The sequence below is a fragment of the Pelophylax lessonae genome (assembly GCF_965119305.1).
Source record: "Pelophylax lessonae genome assembly, chromosome: 1".
Classification (NCBI taxonomy): Eukaryota; Metazoa; Chordata; class Amphibia; order Anura; family Ranidae; genus Pelophylax; species Pelophylax lessonae.
This window is the reverse complement of record NC_138768.1, coordinates 320,751,275-320,764,227: the sequence shown is the minus strand read 5'-3', so window position 1 is coordinate 320,764,227 and position 12,953 is coordinate 320,751,275. Positions and strand designations below refer to the sequence as shown.

The 12,953-nt window shown below is 38.1% G+C and overlaps 1 protein-coding gene across 1 annotated transcript; it reads right to left on the bottom strand.

The window, feature by feature from the left end:
• Positions 1-261: 261 nt before the first annotated feature.
• LOC309544991 (taste receptor type 2 member 40-like) lies at positions 262-1,197 on the bottom strand (the record flags this gene model as incomplete). The annotated part of the gene is made up of 1 exon (XM_082244052.1): positions 262-1,197. The coding sequence occupies one exon, from the start codon at positions 1,195-1,197 to the stop codon at positions 262-264; it is 936 nt and encodes a 311-aa protein (XP_082100178.1).
• Between the last annotated feature and the right edge of the window lie 11,756 nt (positions 1,198-12,953).

Sequence of the window (12,953 nt, the reverse complement as noted above, 5' to 3'; positions counted from 1 at the left end):
ATATTAGGAAATCATTGCACTCTATTTTTATGTAGCTTTTACACAGTGTCCCAGCTTCTTCGTAATTGGGGTTGTTAAAAAAAAAAAAAAAAGGTTTAATATCTGCTGATACAACAGAGATACGTTGGTGGCATTTTGTATTACACCACAGGCAGTATTAAATGACTGATCATCATACATGACATAGAAGATTTCCTGAGAATCTGAAGGTTTGGTCCTGAAATGTCAGATCGCTGTATATGGTTAGCTGTCGCCAACACACTATGGACTGATAAACAAGACAGTTGGAATCTTTGTTTTTCCTCTATTACAGCGGAAAAAATTAAGTGACACTTGTTTCAGTTTTGGGCTCCCAAAAATTAAGACGATTGACTGTGCAGGTGAGTAACTATACATGACCATCAAACATGTGCAGAATCCTGGGCTGCTCTGGGAAAAAACATCCACAAATACCAGTACTTCCGATAGGTAGAAGGATATGTATATGAAGAGAAGACAGCTTATTGTTCTGGCTGCTCGGACCCGACCTTCTGCCCGAGCACTCAACTCTCCCTTTGAATTTCTGTCTGATCTATGATTCACAAGACACTTGATGATGAGACCATTGGTAATTCCAACTAAGATCAATGGCACAGTACAATTGATGAAGGTGCAGGACAGTAAGTATTCAATGCTCAGTCTAGGAACAATGATATCCTCTTTCTCATCACTTGATATATTAACATTTTGTGGTGCTCGATGGAAGTTCCAGGCTGCAGGGAGTCCAGTAGTCAATGTTATCAAAATCGAAGCTACTATAAGGTATGTCATCAACTGCGAGGCTGCAAGCTTTAGTCGGATTAAAAATTGATTGGTGGATATTACAATCTGTAAGTAGTAATTGATGGAGAGGCAAACTGTGAACCAGAAGCTGGAGTACATTGGAAGCATGAGTAAGACAGTGGATAACATGTAGACTTCATCGGTAAAGAAAATGCCACCATTCATGAAACTCATGTAGTCATTTACCAACATGACTAACTGAAAAAAAATGTTCGTTATGCAGAGAGTGACCACAATGAGGTCAGATGGGTTTAAATTCTTGCCCTTGACTTTGTCTCTGAGATTAACCACAATGATAAGTGTATTAGTAACCACTGCAATCATGGTGCTGGCCCCCAACACTGTCATAGAAACCAAAATAAATACAGGAACCATCAAACTGAATGTCAAAAGGCTATAAAGTTGACTGAACAGGTTAAGTTGTGAAAAATATATCTCTGTTTAGCTTGAAATTTTATTTAAATACCAATGATTTTCGGGTCCAATCAGTTATAAGGAATGGATATTTTTCTTTTAGTACCTGGATATGAGAAGTTACAATTGTTATGGACATTTTGCTTATTGTTTTACTGTAGCATTATGGTATGTATATATATATATATATATATATATACACAGTACCTCATAAAAGTGAGTACACGCCTCACATCTTTGTAAATATTTTATTATATCTTTTCATGTGACAACACTTAAGAAATGACACTTTGCTACAATGTAAAGTAGTGAGTGTACAGCTTGTATAACAGTGTAAATTTGCTGTCCCCTCAAAATAACTCATCACACAGCCTAAACCGCTGGCAACAAAAGTGAGTACAGCCCTAAGTGAAAATGTCCAAAATTTGGCCCAAAGTGTCAATATTTTGTGTGGCCACCATTATTTTCCAGCACTGCCTTAACCCTCTTGGGCATTGAGTTTAGCAGAGCTTCACAGGTTGCCACTGGAGTCCTTTTCCACTCCTACATGATGACATCATGGAGCTGGTGGATGTTAGAGACCTTGCGCTCCTACACCTTCCGTTTGAGGATGCCCCACAGATGCTCAATAGGGTTTAGGTATGGAGACATGCTTGGCCAGTCCATCACCTTTACCCTCAGCTTCTTTGGAAGGGCAGTGGTCATCTTGGAGGTGTGTTTGGGGTAAGTATCATGTTGGAATATGGCCCTGCGGCTCAGTCTCCGAAGGGAGGGGCTCATGCTCTGCTTCTGTATGTCAAAGTACATGTTGGCATTCATGGTTCCTTCAATGAACTGTAGCTGCCCAGTGTTGGCAGCCCCAGATCATGGCACTCCCACCACCATCCTTGACTGTAGACAAGACACTCTTGTCTTTGTACTCCTCATCTGGTTGCAGACACACACGCTTGACACCATCTGAACCAAATACATTTATTTTGGTCTAATCAGGCCACAGGACATGGTTCCAGTAACCCATGTCCTTAGTCTGCTTGTCTTCAGTAAACTGTTTGCCGGCTTTCTTGTGCATCATCTTTAGAAAAGGCTTCCTTCTGGGACGACAGCCATGCAGACTAATTTGATGCAGTGTGTGGTGTATGGTCTGAACACTGACAGGCTGACCCCCCACCCCTTCAACCTCTGCAGCAATGCTGGCAGCACTCATATGTGTATTTCCTAAAAGCAACCTCTGGATTTGACGCTGAGCATGTGCACTCAACTTCTTTGGTCGACCATGGCGAGTCCTATTCTGAGTGGAACCTGTCCTGTTAAACCGCTGTTTGGTCTTGGTCACCATGCTGCAGCTCAGTTTCAGGGTCTTGGCAATCTTCTTATAGCCTAGGCCATCTTTATGTAGAGCACCAATTATTTTTTTCAGATCTGCAGAGAGTTCTTTGTGAGAGTGATAACACCAAATGTAACACACCTGCTCCCCATTCACACCTGAGACCTTGTAACACTAAAGAGTCACATGACACCGGGGAGGGAAAAGGGCTAATTGGGCCCAATTTAGACATTTTCACTTAGGGGTGTACTCACTTTTGTTGCCAGTGATTTAGACAATAATGGCATGTGTTAAGTTTTTTGAGGGGACAGCACATTTACACTGTTATACAAGCTGTACACTCACTACTTTACATTGCAGCAAAGTGTCATTTCTTCAGTGTTGTCACATGAAAAGATATAATAAAATATTTACAAAAATGTGAGGGGTGTACTCACTTTTGTAAGATACTGTATATATATATATATATATATATATATATATATATATATATATATATATATATATACTGTATAGATATATATATTTATATAAGCATGGAATCTTATGGAATCTTATGGTTTACTTGATTGAATTTATGTCTGGGTTCACTATTTATAAAAGGACTTCTGTTGATATTGAACATGGGGGACCCTCTCTAGAACATCCCTGAAATACATACAGGTGCCTATAATCCACAGTGAACATAGGCCAAATGAACATGATTATAACAACCAAGGTGTCCATGCAAAAAAAAAAAACATTAAAAAAAATTCCACACAAAACCAAACTTTAAAGGGTACCTCCAATTTCACAGGCAAAAAATAGCAAAATATAGCATATACTATTATTTGCGACACAAGCTGTATTGTAACTGAATGTTATTAAAAAATTACCTTTCCTTTTCAATCTGCAGCTCTGTAATTTTCTGAAAAATACGTAGCAATATGGCAATCCAAAGAAATGTAATGCCCTGCTTGTTTGATTGGCTCACAAATTCTTCCAGAAGTCTTCACTAAGATACAAGTCAGATTTCAGGCATCCTCTGCAACAAAAAAAATTATTTTTGCCAATATACTCCCAAAGAGTTATTAACTTCTAAAGGGATGGAGACACTGAATTTTCCTCATTAGAATGCTGCAAGTGTATTAGCTGATTAATAATTTGTAAAAAACACTCCAATTTAGATTCACTCTGCAGATAGTTTTTTTTCTTCGGAGCAGAAACAGGTAGGAATCTGCAACACAGTTTATTAAAATCCTTAGAGTGTACATTGATCATCCAGAGGGGATTGTTTTTTTTTTTAACAAAAGTGGAGTTACTCTTTAACTATACCGAGTTTACCTTAGATATATATTGGTTATTATAGTTATGATTCAACCTGTGTGTGTGTAATTTCTACATCTCTGTATATTGTGTTAGCTGAGATAAACATCTAAAAGATTTTTTTTTTTGACAAGACTAACTGTGGAATGGAGTTCCAAATCTTTATTGCTCTAACAGTTACACATTTTAAGATTGAACCACTTCTCGTCCAAGGTCATTGTGTGGCTACCTGTCTTCTATAGAGAGCTAAAATTAAACAGTTTTCTCCCAATGCTACAGTCACCATTGAAAGATTTGTAAATTGTGATCATATCCCGTCTTAAGCACCTCCAATAAGAGAATTGAGAATAGGATTAATTTTCATATCACAAACAAAAGAAGTAGATAGAGGGGGAAACCTCTTACTCAACTGTAAAGGACTTTTTTTCGGATGTGAAGCTGTCAGTTATGTAACACAACGTAGATTAAAATTGATGAACAAAAAGAGCTTTATAAGAAATGGATAAAACAGTAATAGGGTCAAAATAACTGCACAAATAGTAAAAACGTTACAAGTAGTCGTAAGACACAAATCTTATTATTCAGCTTGACATAGGTTGATATTCAAAATTCCAAATATTGTGTTCCAATGCATTTCGCAGAATCATTCTGCTTCCTCAGGGAACTTCTGTGTTTATCTAAAAATCCACCATTTCAATGGTATAATCATTAGTATTTTACAGTTTTAATGATTCATTCTTACTGTACCATAAAACCAGAACAAAGATGCTCACTAACTGTATGAACAGATTAGAAATGTTCATTCGCTGCAACTCTGAGAAAGAGAAGCTGCATACATAGGCCACCTTGCCCCCGGTCAGAATCCAAGGGGTGGTCTATGGGGCACTGGACCACCCAGCAGGGAAAAAAGGGGGGGGGACCTCAAGCAAGCCCATCAGGACAGCTGAAACAGTAACAAAAGTATACTAAGCATAATTGTAAGCTCTGTGCCAGTACAACATCCACAAACATCCAAGCAGAAAGCATAAAAAGTTTACTAAGTTGGAACCTGACATACCTCAGCTACACAATGGGACCACAGGCCCACTACCCTCACTCCAAAGTATCCCTATACCAGAAGTGCAGTGGGCCTGTGGTCCCATTGTGTAGCTGAGGTATGTCAGGTCCCAAGTTAGTAAACATTCTATGCTCTCTGCTTAGATGTTTGCCAATGTTGTACGCTAGTATACTTTTGTTACCATTTCAGCGGTAACCTGCATTGGCAAGGGAAGCAAAGATGAAGTCAGCAAAGTTAGTAATAATCCAGTAGCATGACATAACAGGCATCTTTAAGTTCCTACAGGTAAGTTAGCTTATCTATTAAGCACATGGGGAGCCCAAAGCTCTGAAGTACTTTGTTATGCACATTTTAACCTTCTACCATGGCTGAAGGCTTGGCCCAAACATGGAGGTGGAAGTGGGTAGGGCAGGCTTTTGACTATGGTATTTGGTTGAAATCAGCAAACCACTGTGTTGCACTAAGCTTTCACTTCCTTTAACAGGAAAGTTACATTTCTGGGTATGGCACTTGGGGATGCCCATTATGTCATATTAATTGGGCTATCTAGCTTTTCCAGACTAGCGGTTATCTTTGAAGTCAAAGTCAACTTTTTGGTTGATATGCAAAGCATAGCAGCATATTCCTAATGAAAGTAGTGAAAATTCACTTTGCAAAGAATACCCAATCACATGCACGCAATTAACCACTTGACCTCTTGAAGATTTATCCCCCCCCCCCTTCATTGGCCAGGCCATTTTTTTGCTATACGGCAATGCACTACTTTAACAATTGCATGGTCATGCAACGCTGCACAAGCAGTAAATTACTTTTATGTCCTTTTTTCCCCACAGATATAGCTTTCTCTTGTTGGTATTTGACCACCACTGCATTTTTATTTTTTGTGCTGTAAACAAATAAAGACTGACAATTTTGACCAAAAAAACCCCAATGTTTTTTTACTTTCTGCTTTTAAACATATCCAATAAAAAAATGTAAAAATCAAATGTATTCAAAAATTTAAGGAAATATGTATTCTACTACATATTTTTGGTACAAAAATCCTAATCAGCGTATATTGATTGGTTTGTGCAAAAGTTATAGTGTCTACAAACTATGGTATCTATACTGGAATTTTTATTTATTCATTTATTTTTATACTAGTAATGATGGCAATCAGCAACTTATAGAGGGACTGCGGTATTGCGGCTGACAATCTGACACTAACTGACACTTTGTGGGAACCAGTGACACTGATACAGTGATCAGTGCTAAAAGTATGCACTGTCACTGTACTAATGACACTGGCTGGGAAGAGGTTAAACATCTGGGGCACTCAAAGGGTTAAATGTGTGCCTAAAGTTTTTGTGTGTACTATGTGGTGCTTTCACTAAGGGATGTGTTAGATTTTATCCTTTGCTTTGCAGGGAAACAAAATCCAGCACATCCCCAGTGAAAGGACAGAGCCCTGCTTTGTTGACATAGGCAGAGCTCTGTTCAGTCAGTCTCCTCGCTGATCAACGGGTGGCAGGGAACATTCATTGACAGGCAACCGCTGATCCGATTCTGTTAATCACAGCAGAAGTGGCGTGCCAGCAGTGCAAACATGCTCCCTACTCGGTACAGCAGAATCATTTACATTATATATGTAATATATATGTGATTTTGGGCAGAGTGGCCGCCCTATTGCAGTAAAGCTACAATGAACTGCCCACTAAGTGGGTAAACAAACAGTATTTTTACTTGCACTTGCAAAGCATACAGCCTGATTGCCTTTAGTAAATCAACTCCACTGCATAAGGATAACAAGCGGATAACAACACAAGGGAGGAATCTGATGATTTCACTGTTCCACCTTACAAAATATCATTTGCTAGAAAGGTGTAATTCATAGTTATTCCTTGTTTAGTGAATTGTAAAAGATACCATACTTGTACCATTACCATTGTTTAATAGACCCACTCTTTATTCTACAAATCTACGTATCTTACAAAACACCTTTAGGGAAGGTTAGATTGAAAGACCTAACAGCCAAACAAGCTGGAAAATATTTGCGTTCTTTGGAATAAGTTGTGTGTGTTCAAACAAATGATGATTTTTGATTGGCCCATATTTGCAGTCAGAAATTAAAAAAAACATCATTACATGTACAAAATGGAAAGATATCCATTGCATTTCAGTTATATAACTTAAAATATATGTGAACCTCACCCTATAAAACAACCCGTTGAGTTTAAAATAGAAATGCAAGGCAAAATATGTGTGTGTGTGTGTGTGTGTGTGTGTGTGTGTGTTTTATACACTACTCAAAAAAATTAAAGGAACACTTTTGAAAACACATCAGATCTCAATAAGGAAAAATCTCATGCTGGATATCTGTACTGATATTGACTGGGTAATGTGTTAGAAAGGAAAGGATGCCACATCGTGTGATGGAAATGAAAATTATCTACGTACAGAGGGCTGAATTCAAAGACATCCTGATAATCAAAGTGAAAAAATGATGCAGCAGGCTAGTCATTTTGCGGAAATTTCATTGCAGCAACTCAAAATGGTACTCGGTAGTTTATATGGCTCCCCCACGTGCTTGTATGCATGCCTAGAAACATTGGGGCATGCTCCTAATGAGACGATGGAGGGTGTCCTGCGGTATTTCCTCACAGATCTGGACCAGGGCATCACTGAGCTCCTGAACAGACTGAGGTGCAACTTGGCAGCATTGGATGGACCAAAACATAATGTGCCAGAGGTGTTCAATTGGATTTAGGTCAGGCGAGTGTGGGGGGGCCATTCAATGGTATTAATTCCCTCATCCTCCAGGAACTGGCTGCATACTCCCACCACATGAGGTCGGGCATTGTCGTGTGCCAGGAAGAACCCAGGACCCACTGCACCAGCGTAGGGTCTGACAATGGGTCCAAGGATTCTATCCCAATATTTAATGGCAGTCAGGGTGCCATTGTCTAGCCTGTAGAGGTCTGTGTGTCGCTCCATGGATATGCCACCCCAGACCATCACTGACCCACCACCAAACCGGTCATGCTGAACGATGTTACAGGCAGCATAACATACTCCACGGCTTCTCCAGACCCTTTCATATCTGTCACATGTGCTCAGGGTGAACCTGCTCTCATCTGTGAAAAGCAAAGGGCATCAGTGGCAGACCTGCCAATTCTGGTATTTAATGACAAATGCCAAACAAGCTCCACTGTGACAGGGAGTGAGCACAGGGCCCACTAGAGAATGTTGGCCCCTCAGACCACCCTCATGAAGACTGTTTCTGATTGTTTGGTCAAAGGTTTGGAAAAAAATTCAGTGGCCTCTACTTGTAAAACCACCCCTGTTTTAGAGGTCATCTCATTGTTGCCCATCTAGTACACCGGTAATTTCATTAACAATTTAATTAACACCATTAAGGCCATTAATTTTATTAACACCAAAGCAATTGAAACTGATTAACAACCCCCTCTACTATTTAACAGACCAGATCAATATCCCAGGAGCTTAATTGACTTGATGGTATACTCTGATTAAAAAGCGTTCCTTTAATTTTTTTTTGAGCAGTGTGTGTATATATATATATATATATATATATATATATATATATATAAAATAAATACCCCTTTTCTCTTTTTTTTTAAGTAATCACACAACCTCTGTTCTCATCTGCTTAGGGGGCTTAGAGAAATGGTGATGGAGGAGACTATGGGGAGCATGTCAGCGGGAGGCAGAGAAAAAGCATTACATTGGCCTTTCCAGTGGAGAGCTGAACATGGGAGGGAGCGTGTCAGCGCAAGTCTTGGCCATTGGAGGACAGGCAGGCTGTGCTCCCTGCACAGTCAGAAAACTGGCCACGCTGGGAAGAATGTGCTTCTATGCCTAGCATGGTCAGTTTAAAAAGTAAACTGTGGGACTGGCAGGATCTCCAGGTATTTCACACAAAGGAAGAAATTCAATGAGAACACAATACTTTTTAATAAAAGTACATGGTGCAACAGTCACATATCAGGAATGTGAAATGTTGGCATAACATGCACTTTAGCTCAGTTATACATTCTGCATTGTAAGTTTTTCCATGTACAGTGCAGGGAGGCATGAGAGTTCAGTGTTACCTAAACATCATCCCAGCGAATTAAAGTAATGAGGTGTATAGTTAGGTCAGAGTTTTCTATTCAGCTTCATTATTCTAATCTTTGAAAATGTAACTAGGCCTAGAAATAAAATATTTATTTTTAAAATCAGCAATCTGTGTAGTGAGTAAAGAAGCCAAGCTTGGACAGACATGTTTACCTTTTGATGAAAATTTGTCAGCTGCAGCAGTGATTTCATCTCTGCCAAAGGGCTATGTTTGGGATCCTGTCTTCACTCTAATCCTGCACATTGACACTGATCACATCACCATGCCTCAGTTGATTTCTGACCTAGCATACTGCTCACTACACTAAAGAATGATTTTATAAAGAAGGGGTGAAATTTAGGATAAAGATTAACAGTACAGCCACACTTAATTTTTTGCATAGTGTAATCTCATTTTTGTAGGCAAGATGTCAGTTTTTTTGCAGGATGAATAAAATTGCTTCTACAATGTTAGACATAGCAGACATGTGCAAGATAACTGACAGAAAGCTGCATGTTATAACAAACTGGCCCATATAAGACTAGAGAAGAAGACATTGGAACACATGTAGGGTTGTTGCTCACAATGATCAATTAGGCTTCTTTTCTTTTTTTTTTGTAAAGGAACCTGAATGGACAGTGCCTACATTCTAGAATTGTATGTCATCCATGGGATCCTCTTGACACTGTCATAAAGAAGAGGGAGTGTGATTTGGTGTACATAAGTCAAATTCCCCAATACCCCTACAATAAAAGGGCCCTGGCATTGTACAATATGAGATGAGATTTTCACGACACAGTTCATATTAAATGTAAAAAGCAGTTCTAAGTGTGCAATAATTAACAACATGTCACAGGCAACAGAATTAAAGAACAAACATTCTGCAAACCTGATTCAAATGAATAATAATAAAAATAATAATTTTTATTATTATTTTTTTTTACATAGTTACATAGTTAGTCTGGTTGAAAAAAGTCTATCTAGTTCAATCAATCAAAGGGGAAAAAAAATATTATATATATATATATATATATATATATATATATATATATATATATATATATATATATACACACATACACAATACACATACATATATACACATACACATACACATACACAAACTTATACACTGTATATATAGCTACATATAGCTACATATATATACATATATATATATATATAGCTACATATATATACATACGCACACACACACACACACACACACATATATACATATATCCTACTGTATATATACAATTCTATACCCACAGTTGATTTATATATATATACAGTATATTCATACACACACATATATATACAATTCTATACCCACAGTTTGTCCAAAGAAAGGCAAAAACAAACCTAATAAAGCATGATCCTATCTGCTCCACCAGGGAAAAAATCCTTCCTGGTCCCTCAAGAGGCAATCCGATATTCCCTGGATCAACTTTACCTATAAATATTAGTATCCAGTTATATTATGTGTATCTAGGAAAAAATCCAGGCCTTTCTGAAAACAATCTACTGAGCTAGCCAGAACCAGCTCTTGAAGGAGTCTATTACACATTTTCACAGTTCTTACTGCGGTGAAGCCTTTCCGTATTTGGAGATGGAATCTCTTTTCCTCTAGAGAAAAAGAGTGCCCCCTTGTCCTATTTGATGACCTTTAAGTGAATAACTCAATGCCAAGTTCACTATTTGGACCCCTTATGTATTTATACACGTTGATCATGTCTCCCCTTAATCTCCTCTTCTCAAGAGAGAATACATTCAGTTCCTCTAATCCAGAGATAGGCAACCTTGGCACTCCAGCTGTGCTGAAACTACAAATCCCATCATGCCTCTGCCTTGGGGAGGCATGCCTGTGGCTGTCAGAGTCTTGCAGTGCCTCATGGGACTTGCAGTTCTACAACAGCTGGAGTGCCAAGGTTGCCTACCCTTGCTCCTCAAAGCTGAGGTCCTCCATGCATCTTATCAGTTTGGTTGCCCTTCTCTGCACTTTCTCCAGTTCCTCCGATATCCTTTTTATGAACTAGTGCCAAAAACGGAACTGCATATTCCAGATGAGGTCTTACTAATGACTTGTACAGGGGCAAATTTCTCTCTCTCTCTCTGCAGTCCATACCTCTCTTAATACAAGAAAGGATTTTGCTCACTTTGGAAACTGCAGCTTGGCATTGCATGCTATTATTAAGATTATGATCTACCAGAACACCCAGGATCCTTCTCCACCGTTGACTCCCCCAGTTGTCCTCCATCTAGTATGTATGATGCATACATATTCTTAGCCCCCAAGTGCATAACTTTACATTTATCAACATTTGCCACATAGTTTCCCAATTAAACAGTGCATTGAGGTTGGCGTGTAAGTTGGAGACATTGTGGAAGAACGTTAATCCACTGCAAAGCTTGGTGTCATTTACAAAGATTAAAATGGTGCTTTTAATCCTAGACCCTATATCATTTATAAATATAAATAAAAATAAGGGTCCCAACACTAAACCTTGGGGTATACCACTGATAACCTTAGACCATTCAGAGTAGGAATCATAAACCACTACTCTCTGAATTCGGTCTTGTAGCCAGTTTTCTATTTATTTACAAACTGATTTTTTCAAACCTGTAGACTTTACCTTACACATTAGCCGTGTGTGGGGAACTGTGTCAAACACCTTTGCAAAATCCAAGTATACTACATCCACAGCCATTATTATTATTAGTAGTAATAGTAGTAGTAGTAGTAGTAGTAGTAGTAGTGGTAGTATTACTACTGCTATCCACACTTCACAGATTCAACATTTCTAATAATTCTTTGTACATCTGGGGATGTAGCCCAGTAAAACACGAATAATGACACAACAGAAATTAAAACAGAATTCAGCCAACAAAATATACTCAAAAAAGAAAACAAATACTGTGTTATTCCTGTTTTTAACGTTGGGATATTCAGTAAGAAATAAAATGTTTAAAAAATGCTCTTCAGTGTGAAGTGATGTTGTTGTGTGCAATGGAAATGAAAAAAGGATAATATTACCCTCAGCAGTGTTCCAGTAATGTCCTAGTGTTTACAGGACCTTGATCTATCAGCAACACCTTTTATTCACTTGGCTTTGCCTTATAATTATAAGGCGTGTCAGTGCTCCAGGGCTAATTATATCTTTTCCACCTCTCTTGATTCCCTTAACTGCTGTAAATAATGGTTTTAATAATCAAGAAACAGTAAACTTTTAAAAAGGTTGTTCCCTCTGAAAGGCAGCAGAAGTCTGGAATGCATTATTACAAAGTTTTTAATGCTGATCATTCTCATAGCGATAAATAAAGTATATGAAAACTCAATCACAAAAAATGTTTATAAAATGTAATATATTTTAAATCTCAAACTTTCAATAGTCATCTGGATTTGCTCTGTAACATTAAAGACTTTTTAAAACCTATCAAATCCACTCCTTCACTTCTACTGGGTGTCAGAAAAATTCCCCAAGCATTTATATCTACACATGTAGCAGACATCTTAACCACTTTATACAGGGCACTTGAACCCCCTTCCTACTCAGACCAATTTTCAGCTTTCGGTGCTTTCACACTTTGAATGACAATTACTCAGTCATGCTACACTGTATCTTTTTCATGTTTTTCACACCTATTGAGCTTTCTTTTGGTGGTAGTTAATCACCACTGGGTTTTTTTTTTTTTGATATATGCGAAAAATAGCGAAAATTAAAGAAATATTATAACATTTTGACAATAACTAATTTTTCTTCATAAATTTGTGCCAACAGTTATACTGCTACGTATCTTTGGTAAAAATAGCCCAAAATAGTGTATATTATGTAGTCTGTGAGAAAGTTATAGAGTCTACAAGCTATGGTGCCAATCATTGAAAATTGATCACACTTGATGTACTGACATCTCATTTCTTGAGACAAGCCAGG